At 37.4% G+C, this 19,593-nt stretch overlaps 1 protein-coding gene across 1 annotated transcript in view; it reads left to right on the top strand.

Moving 5' to 3' along the window:
* farp2 (FERM, ARH/RhoGEF and pleckstrin domain protein 2) overlaps positions 1 to 19,593 on the top strand; it is a 54,775-nt gene that overhangs the window by 26,561 nt on the left and 8,621 nt on the right. Inside the window, exons 11-27 of the mRNA XM_089001591.1 lie at positions 988 to 1,135; positions 1,230 to 1,325; positions 1,402 to 1,565; positions 2,531 to 2,599; positions 2,696 to 2,753; positions 2,881 to 3,145; positions 10,691 to 10,890; positions 11,110 to 11,199; positions 12,152 to 12,285; positions 13,484 to 13,565; positions 14,446 to 14,683; positions 15,735 to 15,865; positions 16,035 to 16,103; positions 17,417 to 17,506; positions 17,591 to 17,611; positions 18,499 to 18,581; positions 18,665 to 18,783. Of these exons, the coding sequence (XP_088857717.1) occupies positions 988 to 1,135; positions 1,230 to 1,325; positions 1,402 to 1,565; positions 2,531 to 2,599; positions 2,696 to 2,753; positions 2,881 to 3,145; positions 10,691 to 10,890; positions 11,110 to 11,199; positions 12,152 to 12,285; positions 13,484 to 13,565; positions 14,446 to 14,683; positions 15,735 to 15,865; positions 16,035 to 16,103; positions 17,417 to 17,506; positions 17,591 to 17,611; positions 18,499 to 18,581; positions 18,665 to 18,783 (2,057 nt within the window). The remainder of the gene's footprint in view (positions 1 to 987; positions 1,136 to 1,229; positions 1,326 to 1,401; positions 1,566 to 2,530; positions 2,600 to 2,695; positions 2,754 to 2,880; positions 3,146 to 10,690; positions 10,891 to 11,109; positions 11,200 to 12,151; positions 12,286 to 13,483; positions 13,566 to 14,445; positions 14,684 to 15,734; positions 15,866 to 16,034; positions 16,104 to 17,416; positions 17,507 to 17,590; positions 17,612 to 18,498; positions 18,582 to 18,664; positions 18,784 to 19,593) is intronic.

Genomic DNA, 19,593 nt, shown 5'->3' with positions numbered 1-19,593 from the left:
TACAAAATAAAGCAAATATTGTGTACCCGTATATATATTTGGTATTTTAGTTACACCTATATCTTAATTTTCTTAATATTTCATAATATATTTGACATTATTTTAGTGATTTAACTGTTTTTGCTTCATGCAGTGACCTTATTCTCCGTCTTTACTGACTAAAGAGTTCATTTGTGCATGTTTCCCAGCACCAATCTCCTCCAACAGTCTCTTGACAACAACGTGCACTAGTTTACTAATCTCTTCCCTCGCTTACCAGAGTGGAAGTACAAGCAGCCTAATCCCCTCACCCCATCCTCCCCCCCCCCCCAGTCTTCTTCTCTGTCTTCGGTCTATTAGCCATAAGGCCAGTAGGGCAGCAGGGGGGGGGGGGGCCCTAAGTCGATTTAACCGCTTAACGCATCGCCCAAATTAGAATGTGGTGATTATTGGATGGATATGTCCTCCTCGCAATGCTTTTTTTTTTTAATTTTATAAATGGTGCTTACATCCTGGAAGCGCAAATCATTTTTAGTTGGCTGTACTTTACGTAAAAGTCACCACAGGCTTACTGTAAACTTGCATTTTAATGTGCATGGTGACTCAGACTAGTGAGCACCATCCAATAAATTCGCCAACAACCCCCCGATGACTTAGAAAACGTTTATCCCAGACGTTGGTTTCAACCAGTGACATGAAATGTGATGAGTCTGTTAGGAGTGGAGAAAAAAAATCTGTGTCAGAAAATGAACTGCGGGGTTGCTCATTTTGGTTTGACGCTGAAATTCTGCAGAGAGTTCGTCAATGGGCGTCATAACAGTAACAAAATGTTCAAAAAAGGGCCCCCCGGACCTGGAATCAAACACAAGATTATCCATTTTGGTTGATATTGTGATATGAAGTGGCTCTCATTCTAACCCCTGTGGAACTCCATTTATGATTTTCCAGTTTAACAAATGCAGGCATGTGTAAAACACTTTTTTTTTTGTTGTTGTTGACCCTATTCAGTGGGCAGACCCCCGCCGAATCAGACTTCCAAATATTAGAGATCGCACGCAAGCTGGAGATGTACGGCGTGCGCTTCCACCCGGCGGCCGACCGGGAAGGCACAAAGATCAACCTGGCCGTGGCCCACATGGGCCTTCAGGTTTTCCAGGTGATGTTCCGTTCACTCGATCACATGTTGTCCAGTTACAACAAAACTTCAGCCTGAATACGCCTGTTTTGTTTGATTTATTTATTTTTTTCAGGGTCACACCAAAATAAACACCTTCAATTGGTCTAAGATCCGCAAGTTGAGTTTCAAGAGGAAACGCTTCCTGATCAAGCTTCACCCGGACGTTCACGTACGTAGTGTAAAAAGCTCACAGATGGCTGATCTCGGGTCAGATGCAATGGATGTGTTCTCACTTTTGGTTCCAGGGTCCACATCAAGACACTCTTGAATTCATGATGGGCAGCAGGGACCAATGTAAGGTCTTCTGGAAGATCTGTGTGGAGTATCACTCCTTTTTCCGACTCATGAACCAACCCCAACCAAAACCGAAGACCATACTTTTCACCAGAGGCTCTTCTTTCCGATACAGGTATGCTTGGATTTATATTTATATTAGATTTTTTTTTCCAAACGCCTTTCAAAGCTCTCAAGGACACTTTACAGTTACAAACAAGCATATAAAAAAACAGATACAATAATAATTAAAATGTATTTTAATAATAATAAATAACATTTTATTTAATGTATTTTTTTAAAGATTGCATGCGTGTCAAAAAATAAGTCATAAAAAAATAATAAAAATAGAATAAAAGTAAAATTAAATTGAAATTAAATAAAAATAAAATACAATAAAAATGAAATACAAATACAGTAAAGTCTCGTTATATCGATATTCAGGGGAGTCCGAAAAAATATCGATATAACCGGGACTATCGATATATCCGACCCTGTTTGCATGTAATTTTCTCAGTGCGTGCATAGAAATAGTATCGATATAACCGGGACTATCGATATATCCGATATCGATATAACGAGACTTTACTGTAGTATAAAAAACATAAATTACAATAAAATTACATTAACATTAAATTACAATTTAATTACAATTAAATCCCAATTACATTTGAATTACATTCAATTAAAATACAATTACAATTTTATTACAATTACAGTAAAAGTAAAATGAAAGTTAAATTAAATTAAAGTAAAATTAAATTAAAATTGAATTAACAATGAATATGATTGTATTAAAATTCAATAAAATGCAATGAAAAATGAAATAAAAATAGAATGTAAATTAAAATTAAAGTAAAATTACAGTTATGTGACAATTACAAGTAAATTAGAATTCAATTTCAATTTTATAAAATGTTCATTACATTTTCATTAAATTTTTGTTATAATGTAATTAAAATACAATAGTTTTTTTAAAGCTTACATTTTTAATTTTTATTTTTATTGACAACATGATACTTAAAAAAAATACTTTGGCAACTATACAGTCAGACAAACATTCCGATCAAGTCATTCATTTGACTTTTTTTTTCTTTTCAGTGGGCGGACACAAAAGCAGCTGGTGGAATACGTGAGAGAAAACGGAGCCAAGAGAACACCGTATCAGAGGTATGTGTTTCTTTCAAATGAACCGTCAAGTTTGCTTTTCTGAGGATTGTCAAATGATCCCACAAGATCTTCATCATACCTCTTGATATTCGGCAGGAGGAACAGTAAAGTACAAACGTCATCTCGCTCCCTTACCGTAGATGTGCCAAAACAGGTCAGTCCATTTGCTTGTTGTTGTTTTATTTTGAAAACTGGAGCTCTTCACGGTATGAAGATTTCTAGTGAAACTGTAGCTTGAAAAGTGTATTTTTTGTTGATTGCAATCTTGCGTGTGATCGCAGAGCTTGTCGTTCAACGACCGTCTCCGGATGCCGAGCTCCCCCCCCTCGTCCTCGGTGTCCTTCCTCTCGCCACACATCTCCGCCGTCAGCCCGCGAAAAGACCACCCAGTTCACCAGCAGCCGCCTTCACCCGTCGTGCCGCCCTCTCCGGCGTCCCCTCAGCAGCCGCCCTCGTCGCCGTCGCAGCAGCAGCAGCAGCCTCGCATCCCTCCGAAGGAAGAAACCGTCAACGGCGGCAATCCCCCTCCTCACTACTCTCTGCCAGGTGCTCCCACCACCGCTCGCTTCAACCCCGCGTTTGTCTGTGTCGATGGTGTCGTCCCGCAATTGCAAGCGTCCCAAAATGAGGCGAGTAAAGCGGTTTCTCGAAGGGCGGGCAAAAAGGGGGTTCTCACACCCGAAGCTTTCGAAGCGGAGCTTTTACGTACCAAACAAATGTTCTCTCCGCTTCGCGTCACAGAGGAGTTTATAGACGACGATCCCACCCAAATGTCCTTTTACGACGGCGGGGCGGAGGCCTTCGCTTACGGGCGCGATGACTACGTGGAGCGTGTCGATTACGAACGCCAATCGGCTAAAAACGGGCTTTTCAGCGTGGGTATCGAAGACCTGAACGTCGGCGTCAAGGCCGTGGCTCATTCGGAGACTAGTTCCTTGCTCAACAACCGTTCCGAGTGCAGCTCCCTGGACAATTTAGGCCTCAGTTCCGCCGGCGAGTCCATGTCGGCCGCTCAACATTCGGTTTCCTCGCTGCGCCTGCCGGGCTCCGACGTCCAATCGGAGGCCAGCTCCATGGTCAACTTCCCGGCGTACTCGGTGCGTTCCGAGAGCGGCTCGGCGGTGCAGTTCAGTGATTTGGTAGAGCAGCTGGAACAGCTCAGCTACCCCCCAACCGGCACCGAGGGCTCCGGGAACGGCAGTTCCGACTCGGATTCGGATTGGGGATTAGACAGCGTCCTGCCGCCGGAGCAAAATCTGTTTTACAGCAACTCTCTGGCCGGGAATGCCGGGATTGACAATTTTCTCCTTCAGTGCCACAACCTGCAGGCTTTGGCCCTGACGGACCCTCCTGGACCAGCGCAAATGTAGTTGAAATTCAAACAAAGCGCTGTTTTGTAGAATCCAATTGGGTCTTTCAAGCCACAGGATTCAGCAACCTTGTGCTCGAATGGCAATTCTAAGAGCTAAACAGAGTCCAATCCGGCACTTCGGACCCCTGAAGAAACCCCACAAGTCGTCAAATGGGCCTTAATCCAAACGGCAACACGTTAGGAGCCTATTACGGTGTCACTTTGGCTTTTGGTTTACAAAAACAACAACAAAAGAAAGTTTTTGATCCTTAGAATAGTTACTGGTTCTCACGTAAACTTTGCTGTAGTAACTCACAGACTCACCTGGACCGACGTAAATTTTCTGGCTGTTTCGATGAGTAAGAACTAACACGTCACTTTGTCTGCTATAGTTTACACAGTAAATGTTGATTTTTGGGCTCAAGGTTCCACCAAAAGTTCTTGGAACTTTTATTTTGGAAGTAAAATAGAAAAAAAAAACAGTCACTTACCATTAACTCATTGACTGCCATTCCCGAATGTATTGAAAAGCATGACGTGGAGCACCATTCCCAAATTTGTTCACGTTTTGTTTTTTTTTTTTTTTTTTTTTTCTTGCGAGGGTGCCGATAAAGCGCCGGTCACACGTCTGTCAAAGTTTTTTCCATTCCAATGGGGGGGGGGGGGCAGCATTTGCCTTTTGTCCATGTTAGCGCTTTGTTACATCTTCAGCTGTTGTTAAAGCGCTATACAAATCAATATGTATGCTTTGCATTTTGTACAGCCACCCCCATTTGAAGCTCTGATAACTCCAGACACATAACTTAGGAATTAACTATTTTTTTCTGATAAAAGAAGAGAGTCTAAGGTTTGTTACGCTGAATTGAATGTTGATGTAGTCCTACAATTCAATATTTTGTGGGTCCGGCAATTTGAGTGAAAATGCCAAAAACCCTGGCACTGGAGTGGACATATTTTTTGCACATCGTCTGGCAGTGAATGAGTTAATGGTTTCCGGACTTTAGGAAAGTACTACCACTTAAAATAGTCTTCTTTTTGGGCCTGCAACTAAATTCTGAAAAACGTCCCTATGGTGCAGAGACATTTTATCCAAAGTTTCCTCATCCTGGGTCCTTGGATATGCACTAATGTACGTATACGTCCATTGATGCACATTAAGCAAACACTTTTCTGTGAGACTGCCAACTGCTGGTCTGGCATGCCTACTACAGCATACAATAAAATAATAATAATAATAATAATACATTTCATTTATAAGCCCCTTTGAAAACTCTCAAGGTCACAATGTGGTATGAATGTTTTCTTTTGGCGGGTGGTCATGGGGAGAGGGAGTGACTGAATCAATAATAATAATAATAATAATAATAATACATTTCATTTATAAGCGCCTTTCAAAACTTTCAAGGACATTGTTACACGGCAGTAGAACTGTCTTCTCTTTATCTACCACATTCTTAGACTGTACATAGGAATATACAGTAAAGTCTCGTTATATCGATATTCTCGGGAGTCCGAAAAAATATCGATATAACCGGGACTATCGATATATCCGATCCTGCGGCATGGAAATTTTCTACTTGCGTTCATAGAAATAGTATCGTAATAAGCGGTACTATCGATATAACCGATATCGATATTCTCGGGAGTCCGAAAAAATATCGATGTAACCGGGACTATCAATATATCCGATCCTGCGGCATGTAAATTTTCTACTTGCGTTCATAGAAATAGTATCGTAATAAGCAGTACTATCGATATAACCCATATCGATATAACGAGACTTTACTGTATATATATGTCCAAAATCACCACTTTTAGGATGTAAAAAATATATACAATACAATACATATTGATTTACATAGCGCTTTAACAACAGCTGAAACTGTAATTAATAATAATAATGCCACGTTGCTTAAATTACAAAAAAAAAAACATTGTTCATGTTGCTATTAATATCAATATATATTCTCTAACTAATTTGCATTTTTCACTGACAGCTTCCTATTTCTATCAAAATATGCTTTCCCAACGGGCCACTAGTTATTGAAAGACGTTTTAATCTTGCGCCAACATTAAGCTGCACATCTTCCACAGTGTCAGCCAAAAGGCGGAAATTTAATCAATTCATTCCTCCACTCTTTTCTGCACTTTAAAATAGGAAATGTCAGCCCCAAGAGTGACAATATCACATAGCCATCGTTGTCATAGTTTTTTTGTATAGTATTCTTATTCTAAAACAGTTAGTTTGAAAGTGGCTTTATACATCCTGCTACTCCTCGTGTTCGTCTTACTTCCTGTGGTTAGTAAAACCTGATGTCAGGGCAGGAATGGCTCGTTGCTCTTCAAGTTGTGAACTAGCGAGTTTTTGGGGTGGAGTTGAAAGTCATCGCGTTGATCTTTCGCTGACACCTACTGGTCAGAGCAGCTTGTCGGATTTTTCACTGATTAATTTTTGGGTTCATTGAAGAATATCGGCTGCTCAGGAGCCATTTTGTCCCTTGTCAATGTATCCGAATGGAAGATTGATTGTCAACATGGAGATGTGACGCTCGGGGGGGTCAGGAGATGTGGTCTTCAGGGCCTAAGAACGGCTATGGCACGAGTTGTTTTCGGGGTTTTCTTGGCATGGTATCTTTTGATTATCTTCATAGAGTAACAATCAGCGGCCTCTCACTATTTTACATATAGTCTCTATTGAGTATGTTTTCTTTGTTCTGATGGCCATTTTTTTGTGTGTATGTGCAGGCAGCATTTACGCTTCTGTGCCCTCTGAGCACTTCTTGTAGGATGACACTTTTATTTCCTCACCATTCTTATGTCACTTTGAAGGAGGCCATATGGTCGCTTTTGTTGTTGTTGTTGTTGTCTTTCATGGTGCCTTCTGCATATTTAATGAGTGGCAGTGTCGGTATTGAAAGCCAAACCCTGTTGATGTACCTTCACTTTTTCTGATTTTGAATGACACGACAAAATCAAATGTCACCTGTAAATTAAAATGGCAAAATGACAAAAGAAAAAGTAGGTAGTAAGTGATGAAGTACTTTCGAAGTGTTTTAGGGAAATATCGAATCACAAAATTCATGGGTCACTCGTGGGTGAAATTTGTTTTGATGAAAATAAATGCAATACTTTTACAGGGAAAAAATAAATAAATAAATAAAAAAAATATATATATATATATATATATATATATATATATATATATATATATATATATATATATATATATATATATATATATATATATATATATATATATATATATATAGTAAAGTCTCGTTATATCGATATTCAAGGGAGTCCGAAAAAATAACGATATAACCGGGACTATCGATATATCCAACCCTGTTTGCATGTAATTTTCTCCATACGTGCATAGAAATAGTATCGATATAACCGGGACTATCGATATATCCGATATCGATATAACGAGACTTTACTGTATATATATATTTTTAAAGGAAAATATATATATATTTTTTTTCTTCTGTAAAAGTATTGTATTTATCTTCATATATATATATATATATATATATATATATATATATATATATATATATATGAAGATAAATATATATTATTATATATATATACACATATATATATATATACACATCCTCATCGAGTTTGCAACGAAGGCTCTCAGGGTCCTGTTGACCTTATACAACTCCAAGACTCCCAAGATATATATATATATATATATATATATATATATATATATATATATATATATATATATATATATATATATATATATATATATATATATATATATATATATATATATATATATATATATATATATATATATATATATATATATTATTGTTATATATTTATATATATATCTGAAAGAATATATATATATAAAACAAAAATATATATATTTTTTTTATGTCTTACTAAGTTCCTTTTTTTAAATAGTAAAAAAAAAATCATAATATTCAGCATTTTTTTTGCAATGGATTTTAAAAATTAATTGTGAAAATTTCAGCTAAAAAATATATATATATCTTTCATATATCTTTTTTCTTTTTTCCTTTTACAATTTTAATTGACAGGTTACAACTTTTGTAGTGTCATTCAAAATCAGAAAATATATATATATATATATATATATATATATATATATATATATATATATATATATATATATAAACAATTTTTTTTCTGCCCTACTAAAAATACATTTGCAATGGCTTTTAAAAATAATAGTGAAAAAATCAGCAAAAAATATTGCATTTCTGCAATAACTTGAAAAAAAAAAACTCTTTTTTTTTTTTTTTGTTTTTATAATTCTCCCCTCTCTATTTCAAGAAAAGTCAAAAACTAAATTACAAAATGTTACGACAAAAACAGTCTTAACACGCTACCGGACTTTTCAAAATTTCTGGCATGTAAATATTCCGCCGAAAATAAAAACATTTAGAAGATTTATCAAATTGTGACTGAATTAAACTAGTTCTAATGAATTCATTTTAATCTAGTTTCATCTATGTGAAAATATTAATCCATCATACAAACTCACTTTCCATCCTCAACGTGAAGATTCCTCGCGGTGAGGCCGACGGTTACTCTACCTAGTCGAACGCTACGCACCGCAACCGCCGCCTAATCTCCAACATGTGTATTTTAAATCCAAATGTACTTTTAAATGTTATGTATGTTTTTTTTTCTCAAGAAAAATAAAGACAAGTACCACACGCGTTGGACTTAAACATTCTTTTTGGAGATTCCGGTAGAAAGAAATCCTGTTATTACCCTACAAATATATCTTTTCACCTTTTATTTTGAAGGTGAAACTCAAAACCATGCATTGTGTCGTTTCTTTTGCGGTTAAAGACCGCAACAGGATTGACTGGATCCTCGATTTGTGTAGGTGTGGTTTTTTTTTTCTATTTGGACAAACTTATAGCCAATGTCAGCCCCCCCCCCCCCCAAAGAAAAAAAGTTGTCCCTCCCTCCTGTCGGTTGAAGATAAACTATAAACAACTCCTCCACGCCCTCCAGACGGGTCCACATTCCTGATTAGTCGCGAGCAATTGTTTCCGGGTCATGCAGAGACTTTTTTTCTTTCTCTTCCCTTTCTCGCTCTTCCACTCCCACCCACTTTTTCCCCCCCTATTATTATTATTTTTTGCACAGTGGGAGAGGGGGGGGGTTGTATTTAGACAAGTGGAAGAGCAGCTGTGTGCTTGACCTAAAAGGATGTGAAGAATTGTACAGTTTTTTTTGTTGTGGTTTACATTAGGATTCTGAATCATCCGTTGTTCTCGCTGAGGCTTGTCCAAACAATAGCTGAGGAGGGAGAAAATGTGGGAAGCATTAGTTGTGTTTTTTTTTTCATTGACCACAGGAATTTAACCTAGAAACTTTTTGGACCAACAAGCTACAGAGTAAAACAAAAGAAAAAAGAAGCCACGTCACACATAGGCACACGCTGGCGTGTGTGATGGTACTGTCATATGATTCGTTTGATTGATTCCTTGTGCTAACCACCACTGCGCAAAATTAAAAAAATGTTGAGCATAATTAGCCACAGTTTAAATAAAACAAATACAGTGATACCTTGGCTTACGAACTTAATTGGCTCCCAGACAGAGTATGTAAGGCAAAAAGTGTGTATGCCAAAAATTAACTTCCCATAGGAAACCATTAAAATGAGAATAATCCGTTCCCAGGTCCCCATAAAACATAATTTTCTACTTCCTAATTTTCTAAGACTTAAAACTACACCAACTATACCTTATTGTACGTATAATAAATGTGCTATGGTAGTATAATTAAAGAAATAATAGGTACTGTATGATAAAGTCGTTTTATTTACCTTTGTGATGGTCGTTGATGGCTTGATGGAATGGAGTGGCCAGTTCCATCAGCATTAAACACTTGATGAGGAACGTAGCCTTCTTCTTTCACCATCTTGAGGAATGATCCCTTGCAGGTGCTTTCTCTGCGATAATTTTACCTAGTTCCTCAGCAATTGTGTTCTGTTTAGCTGGGTTGATAGCCTTTTTTTCTACAGATGACTTGTGCGGGTTAGTTGTGTTGCCTGATTGATGGGAATTTTAACCTTGCAGTCTACACTGCTTTTGAACTATTAATGTTGAAACCAGTCCAAATTTTACTGTTTTCTGTATCCATTTTCTCACTCTCTCTGCCGTCTGCCTGTCTCTTTAATGTTTAACCCACCCACCCCTAACCACTCACTGATGCGTTCTTGACCAATCACGTGCCTTTAACCGAAGACTGAGTGCGAGGACTAAAGGACAAAAACAATCGGCTGCCATTTTCTTGTTAAGAAAACGGGCTCGTTCGCGAAAAACACATCACTCATTGTGGCAGATCCGTGTGTATCCCGAAAAATAGTTTGTATGCCAAGGTTAAATTTTCATAAATTTAACGTTCGTAAACAAAAAAGTTCATAAGCCAAGGGGTTCGTAAACCGAGGTATCGCTGTACTCTCCTTTCTTCTCATGGCGGGCTCCTCAAGCCAATGCATCCATCCTGCCGCAGACTAACAGCACCGACTTTTCCGCAGAACAAAGCGGGGCTGTGAAAATTCTTCCCATCACAGGCGCAAAAAAAAAAATCATAATTTCCCCAGAGCTGTCCAACGATGACTCTCAAATGACACCAACATTCCTCCCAAATGAACAAAAGTATTTAGCTTATTGCTTGTATATAAGAACCAAAAAAAACTGATATAAATGACTCTTTATCGCTGTCATTTTATACAGACATGGCGCTGGATAGCCCCCACCTGTCCCGCATCGAAGCCGCTGGCCCCCTTTCCCTGTCACCCTCCTTCCAGATGTCCACGCTCAGCCTGCCGGGCCAAACCGCCACCACCAACGTCTCGTCGCCGATGCAAGGCCCCATCCTGAGCGAGGTGGGCAGCAATGCCAGACTAGAGGAGGAGGAAGAAGGCAGGAGGAAGGTATATTGGGAACTATTTTAACTCTAAAGACTCAAAGCCCTGCCTAAATATTTGGAAATGTTATGAGATTATTTTTAATATTTCTATTGTCCTAATTAATACATTGAAATTCTATTTTTTAACTGTTGGAGCAGAAGTATGCATCTTTTCATACTTTTTTTTTCAATTGTATTTTTATTCTTATTGTTATTATTCTCTACAAAATGATTTGCTCCTCAGAGGTATCCCGCCGACAAGGCCTACTTTATTGCCAAAGAGATTTTGACCACAGAGAGAACCTACCTGAAGGATCTGGAAGTCATCACTGTGGTGAGTGGATAAAATAAGTCGATTGTGGCCTGAAAATACAATTTCACCAAGAATAAACACATGAATAAATAAATAAATAGATAGATAGATAGATAAGTCAATACATAAATACGTCAATAATGAGTAAATAAATGAGTAAATGAATTACTGAGTAAATAAATAGTGAATAAATAAATAGATATTAACACACAAATAAATACATAAATAAATAAAAATGAATATATGAGTAAATAAGTAAATGGAGTATATTAATAAATGAATTTCTGAATAAACAAACAAATAAACAGAGAGATGAACACATAACATAAATAAATACCTAAAGCAATAATAAATAAATTAGTAAATAAACAAATGAATCATTCATTTGTTGATTTACTCATATATTTACCCATTCAGAATAGGTGAGTAAATGAACGAATTTCTGAATAATTAAATAAACAGAGATTAACACACAAATAAATGCATCAATACATCCATAAATACATAAATAAATACATAAAAAGTCAAAATAAATACATATAAGAGTAAATAAATACATTCATTTGTGAATTAAAAACAAAGAAATAAACAAAGATTAACATGTAAATAAATAAAATCCTCAAACAAATAAGATTTTTTTTATTTCTTTCCTCCCTCATCACAATACAGTAAAGTCTCGTTATATCGATATCGGATATATCGATAGTCCCGGTTATATCGATACTATTTCTATGCACGCACGGAGAAAATTACATGCAAACAGGGTCGGATATATCGATAGTCCCGGTTATATCGATATTTTTTTCGGACTCCCTTGAATATCGATATAACGAGACTTTACTGTATCTGTTTTTCCTACTGTATTTCCTGCTGTTATTTTTTGTTTTTTTTTAAATTGTGTGCCTTGCCTCGACAAAGGATGGACAACTTAATTGATGTGGTCTTTTTGTCCGTCCATTCCTCCCCCCCCCAGTGGTTCCGCAGTGCGGTGATCAAGGAGAATGCCATGCCCGACGGCCTGATGACGCTGCTTTTCTCCAACATCGACCCCATTTATGAGTTCCATCGTGGCTTCCTGAAGGAGTTGGATCAGCGGCTGGCGCTCTGGTAGGTTTTGAGATCGGAAAGTGACCAACCGAGCTCCCTGACGACAGAAAAGTTTTGAAAAGCTATGCTAGCTTGCAGCTTCGCTTGTAGCTAAGCTTCATGAGATAAAGCTAACAGCAATGATGTTTTGTGTTTATCTTCTTTTGAACATATATTATCTTAGAGCAGATAAATATGGGTAAATTTGCCAACAAGGCTCACATTCACATGCTACAAGTTAGCATCAGAATGATATTTTTCTTTATGCTAGCTTGCGGCTTAGCTTGTAACGAAGCTTCGTGAGCTAAAGCTAACAACAATGATGTTTTGTGTTGTTTTTTTTTAAGTGTATATCCTCTTTTGAACATATATTATCTTGGGGCTGATGAATGTGGATACATTTACCAACAGGGCGCACATTCAGATGCTACAAGTTAGCATCAAAAGGGTATTTTTTATGCTAGCTTGCGGGTTAACTTGTAACTAAGCTTCATGTGCTAAAGCTAACAACAAGGAAGTTTTTTTAAGTGTCTGTCTTCTTTTTAACATATATTATATTGGATCTGATGAATATGGCTACATTTACCAACGAGGCACACATTCAGATGCTACAAGTTAGCATCAAAAGGGTATTTTGTTATGCTAGCTTGCAGCTTAGCTTGTAACTAAGCTTCATTAGCTAAACTAATAACAAGGAACATTTGTTTTTTTGTTTTTTCAAGTGTCTGGTTAGCATCAAAGTGATATTTTTTTATGCTAGCTTGTAACTAAGCATCATGTGCTAAAGCTAACAACAAGGAACTTTTTGTTTAAGTGCCTGTCCTCTTTTTAACATATATTATTTTAGAGCAGATAAATATGGCTACATTTACCAACGAGGCACACATTCAGATGCTACAAGTTAGCATCAAGTGGATATTTTTTACGCTAGCTTGCGGCTTAGCTTGTAACGAAGCTTCATGAGCTAAAGCTAACAACAAGGAACTTTTGTTGTTGTTTTTTTAAGTGTCTGTCCTCTTTTTAATATGTATTATCGTAGAGCAGATGAATATGGCTACATTTACCAACAAGGCACACATTCAGATACTACAAGTTAGCATCAAAAGGGTATTTTTGTCTAAATGAATCACTTAAAAAATTATTTGATTGCTCAGTTTGAGTTTTCAAGTGGCGTCCCTGTTTGAAATCAAGACACCATTTTTTTGTGTTGTTCCTACAGGGAGGGTCGCTCGAATGCTCACGTCAAAGGTGACTACCAGAGGATCGGTGACGTGATGCTAAAAAATATGTCTGCTCTCAAGGTGAGATTTCACCTGTTTACACTTCCCCAAAAAAATGTTTAAAGGACAACCGACATCTCCGGACAAGTTGTGTCCATAATTTGTAAAATGGCTTCAAATGATTTCTACTGAGCGTATTTTAAAAAGATTCCACCGCATATAGCTATATTTTACCTTTTAAGACTCGCGCTGAATATTCAGGAAGTCTTGTTTTTGAGTTGGTGACGAGTCCGTACGAGACGTCACTAAAGGAACGCCCCCTGACCGAAAAAAAAAGACACATTGTAGCAGTCCTTCCATCACGTCAATGTATTTTGCTGTATTGTTTGGTCTGAAAACCTTGTGTTGCACCCAAAAGCCGCCAGAAGAGGGCGTCCAAGCTCCATATAAGGAATTTATCAGCCTGTGGAAGCGGAGGTGGCCACTGGAGGTCGCCATTTTGTGCCTCTTTTCTTGTAATCGTTTCTCCCCAATGTTGCCTCAAAATGGCATGGAATAAATTCTTTAATCGATTGCAAACATGTATGCTTTCCTCTTCAGAACTATTTGAATCATATTCATAACTGGATGTGTAACAAGAAAGCATCTTCTCCGAATCTGAAGCCATTGTTTTGATTCTCAAGCAATGCAAGACGTCTTGGCGTGACGTCACAAACTGGGGGCGGGACTTTCTGAAAATGCCCAATTCGCAGCTCAATTTTTTTGCAGATTTTGGACACCACAAGTCATTTTTATTGGTGTTTTGCATTTGAATAAAAATATACTGCATGTTTTGGGTATTTTTGATGCTATAAAAACGTTTTTCTGATGTCAGTTAAGAAACAAAAAAGTGACGTCGGTTGTCCTTTAAGTCTTACTTTATGTAAAATGTTTAAAATCGACTCTGCACACCCCCCCGTAGGGCTTTACCGGCTACCTACAGAAGCACGATGAAGTGCTGGCAGAGCTGGAGAAGGCTAGCAAACGGCTAAAAAAACTGGAGACGGTATATAAAGAGTTTGAATTGCAGAAAGTGTGTTACCTGCCACTCAACACCTTCCTGCTCAAGCCCATCCAGCGCCTTATGCACTACAAGCTCATCCTGGAGCGGCTGTGCAAGCACTACGGCCCGGCCCACCGTCACCACACAGATTGCAAAGGTGAGCAGGCGCACACCCTGCTGGTCTAAACAATTGAATAATTTGTTTTTTTTTTGCCAATTGGAATTAATAGAAATTCCATTAATCCGTTACAGATTTAAAAAAAAAAAAAGACATTCAAATTTGTTCTTGTTTTATTCATGATAAAATACCAGTTAACTCATTCGCTGCCATTCTCGAATTTATTCGGGAATTGAAACGTGCAACGAGCGCCATTCCCGAATTTGATCAGGTTTTAGTTTTTTTGCTTGGGTGCCGATAAAGCGCTGGTCAGACCTCTGGCAATGTTTTTACCTTCCACAAGGGGGCAGAATTTGCCTTTTGTCCATGTTAGCGCTTAGTTCCAGCTTCAGCTGTTGTTAAAGCACTATATAAATCAATATGTATGCATTGTATTTTGTACAGCCGGCCCCATTTCAAGGTCAGATAACTCCAGATCCATATAATTTAGGAATTAACTCTTTTTTTCTGATAAAAGAAGAGTCTAAGCTTTCTTACGCTGAATTGAATGTTTATGTAGTCTTAAAATTCAATATTTTGTGGGTCCGGCAATTTGAGTGAAAATGGAATTCAAATGACAATGACAAAAACCCTGGCACTGTAGTGGACACATTTATGCACGTCTGGCAGTGAATGAGTTAAAGATCATACGCGTGTCCAAAGAAATAAAAATACCATAAAAATACAATAAAAATGACATAAAAATTAAATTGAGATTACATTGAAATTACATGAAGATTATTTTAGGATTACATTAGGATGAAATTAAGATTAAATTAAAATTAAGATTACATTAAGATTACATTAGGATTAGTTTAGGATTAAATTAAAATGACATTGCAATTACATTAAAAGTACATTGCAATTACATTCCAATTACATTGCAATTAAAATTAAATTACATTACAATTAAAATAAAATTACATTAAAATAAGTTAAAATAAAATGAAACAATACAATAAAAAAAATCACATTTTTAATTGGAATTTTTATTGATACCAATTTTAAAAAATTCAATTTAGCGAACCTGACAATAACGTTTTGTGCACAGAGGCTCTAAAGGAAGTAGCGGAGATCACGGCGCAACTTCAGAGCAGCCTCATCCGCCTGGAAAACTTCCAGAAGCTCACTGAGCTGCAACGAGACCTCATCGGGGTCGACAACTTGACTGCACCGGGGAGGGTGAGTCGGAGTTAAAAAAAAAATAACATAAAATAAATAAGATTTGACATTTGATTTTCATCTTTCAAACCTCAAGTCATGTTTTTGGGCTTTCAAAATGGAGTCAATGTTACAAGGTGAGCATTTTGAAAGTCGAGTGTTACTGTCTCGCTTTTCTCTCTCTATGAAGGAGTTCATACGAGAGGGCTGCCTGTACAAGCTCACCAAGAAGGGACTCCAGCAAAGAATGTTCTTCCTGGTGAGGAGATATTGATTACTCAAATCAATCAAGTGATTGTCACCATCAAACCTTGGCCGTTGCATTTTGCTACTTGTACTGCGTCAAGTGTCTAGTTAACGTTATTAGTAGAAAAGCGCCACTTGTACCACATTTTTTTTGTCTGATGTTACTAATACTGTACAGTCATGCCATGAATGTCATCGCTAATGATTAGCCCAAATAGACGCATATCTGTCAACTTACACGTTTTCCCCGCATTTCATCTTTTTTCATCATTTTGAATTGTGTACGCCGTGTAACAACTTTTATACGATGAAAAAAAAACATCTGCGGTTATCGAGTCTTTGTCAATGAAGCATAATGTGCGCATGCGCGGTAAACTGTATTTCCACTTTTTATCATTTCAAATAATGTATGGCGTACTACAAGTTTTATACGGGAATTGTAATCATTTATAAGGGCAGCTATTAGCCAGGGTTGACAGGTATGTTAAGACGCCATGTCATAACATTTTAAGGAACAGCTTTAAACACATAAAAATACAACATAACAATACAGCCATTTTGTTTCTTTTGAATTTGAATGCTGCTCAAAGAGTCACATACCTGTCAACCTTGGCTAATAGTTACACTTATAAATGATTACAATTTCCGTCTAAAAGTTGTAGTACGCCGTACATTATTTGAAATTATAAAAAAAAATTATAAAATATGGAGATAAACGTATACGTTGACAGCTATGGAGTCACTCAAACGATGGTGAAACTACGTATTCTCCATTTTGTCTGTCTGACAGTTTTAGACTGCCTCCTAGTGGCTATCCCAGGAAGCGCAGCAATCAATTAAACCACGTTCACACGGCCTGTTTATAATAATAATAATACATTTAATTTATAAGCGCCTTTCAAAACTCTCAAGGTCACTTTACAGTCGCAGGATTGGTTTCTATGCAGGTGAGCAGCGACAGCCACAGGTGCCAGCGTTCACTCAACCCAGAAGTAACTCAAATAGATAGAAAAGCTAGCTAGCTAGCTAATAGATAACCAGCTAGACAGTTAGCTAACTAGATAGATAGCCATATAAGTAATAAATAGCCAGTTAGATAGCTAGCTAGCTAGCTATAAGGCGCACTTAATGTTTTAAAAGTGAAGACAAAATAATGTACTTATACGTTTTATCTGACAGCACTATTAGGATCTGGATGGCTTTTCGCACTTTTCGCTGGCCATAATCATCCAATCGTGAATAAATAATATCCATAATCAAGCCCGACGGTCATTTTAGGTGAATTTTATGCTCTGTGGTTTAATTTAATTGATTTTTTTTTTTCAGTTCTCAGATATGCTTCTCTATACCAGCAAAGGTGTCACGGCAACCAATCAGTTCAAAGTTCACGGACAGTTGCCCCTCCATGGCATGATTGTGAGTATTTTTTTTGAACGGGTTGGGGATTCAAAAGAGGGTGCTAACGTTTTGCATGTCTCTGCTTTTAATCGCTGGCCGCAGCTCATAATTCTGGACACTCCGGTAAGTATGATGAGCTGTAGGTCACCCTGATAAGTCTCATCACATTTTTTCTCCTAACTTCCTCGCTTAACTCATTCACCGCCATTTACGAATTTATTCGGAATTGAAAATATGATGTATAGCGCCATTCCACGTCTGGCAGTGAATGAGTTAAAGATCATACGTGTGTCCAAAGAAATAAAAATACAATTAAAATGACATTAAAATTACATTAAAATGAAGTTGAGATTACATTGAAATTACATGATTCCCGAATTTGTTCAGGGGTTTTTTTTTGTTCATGCTTGGGTGCTGATAAAGCGCTGGCTATGGCCTCTGGCAATGTTTTTTTTCTTTTCCACAAGACGGCAGCATTTCCCTTTTTTCCATTTTAGCGCTGTTGTCAAATAATAATAATAATAATGATAATACATTTCATTTATAAGCGCCTTTCAAAACTCTCAAGGTCACTTTACAGTCACAGGATAACGTTTTTCTGTGAGTAAGCAGCGGCAGCCACTCGCGCCAGCGTTCACTCAACCCCGACGTAACTCAAATAGATGGAAAGCTAGCTAGCTCGCTAATGGATAGCAAATAAATAGCTAATAGATAGCCAGATAGCACTATGTAAACCAATGTCTATGTATTGCATTGTATTTTGGACAGCTGCCCTCATTTCAAGATCATATAACTGCAGACCCATGTTATTTAGGAAATAACATTTTTTTCTGATTAAAAAAAAGAGAAGGTTTCTTACGCTGCATTGAATTTTTATGTAGTCCTAAAACTCTATATTCTGTGAGTCCTGTAATTTGAGTGAAAGTGACAAAAACCCTGGCACTGGAGTGGACACATTTTTGCACACGTCTGGCAGTGAATGAGTTAATTTATGTCGTTTACGTCACCAGATGGAAGAGAGTGAGAAAGAGTGGGCGGTACCTCACTGCTTCACCATCTACGCTGCACACAGGACCATCGTGGTGGCGGCCAGGTCAGTCACATCACTTCCTGTCCGTCTGTGACATCACTTCCTGTTGTTCTGCTTCCCTCACGCTTTGTTGTTTGTTCACGCAGCTCCAAAGTTGAGATGAGTAAGTGGATCGAGGATCTCAACATGGCCATCGATTTGGCCAAGAAGTCTCAGGAGAAGTGCGGCTTCTTTCTGGACGGCGGCCTCGCCGATCACTCCAATCGTAAGAGAGAGGAGATGTCATGTGACCTTGAGACTGGACGCTTTATTAGGAACACTCATTTCTGACTTATATTGTACCAAGTAATGTTAAAAAAAATACACTATAATACTGGTGGACAGTTTTAAGATAGGATTGAGGGTCCCAATTTTTTTTTAAACCAGTTAACGCCTTCACTGCCAGACATGCAAAAATGTGTCCATTCCAGTGCCAGGGTTTTTGTCATGGAATGGATGTACCTTTATTCGTCTCGCAGTGGAGACATTTACATTTCACAGCTGCAAAGTTATGAAAGGAAGAGGAAAGGAAAGAAAGAAGTCGAAAAACAAAATACACGAGCTGCTGGAAAGGCAGCCATAACAAAAACTAAAAATTAAATAACATGACAACACAAAGACACTCATTTATTCGCTATCTAGCTATATATTAGCGATATAGCTATCTAACTGGCTAGCTATCTATTAGCTATGTTCTTGAGAGTTTTGAAAGGCGCTTATAAATACAATGTATTATTTTTATCAATATTATTATTATTAGCTATCTATTAGGTAGCTATTAGCTAGCTAGCTTTCTATCTATTTCAGTTACTTCCAGGTTAAATACTAAGTTTTAGGACTACATAAACATTCAATACAGTGTTAGAAAGCGTAGATTCTCTTCTTTAATCAGAAAAAAGAGGTAATTCCAAAGTTATGTGGGTCTGGAGTTATCTGAGTTTGAAATGGTGGCAGCTGGAAGAATAATAATGGTGATAATATGGAAATATGGGAAAAAATGGCTAATATGGGAAAAAAAAAGCGAAATGCTGCCCCT

The sequence above is a fragment of the Hippocampus bargibanti genome, linkage group LG07 (genome assembly GCF_051943395.1).
Source record: "Hippocampus bargibanti isolate YZ-2025 linkage group LG07, ASM5194339v1, whole genome shotgun sequence".
Taxonomy (NCBI): domain Eukaryota; kingdom Metazoa; phylum Chordata; class Actinopteri; order Syngnathiformes; family Syngnathidae; genus Hippocampus; species Hippocampus bargibanti.
Note: the sequence above shows the minus strand (reverse complement) of the source record. Positions and strands in the feature narration are given on the sequence as shown.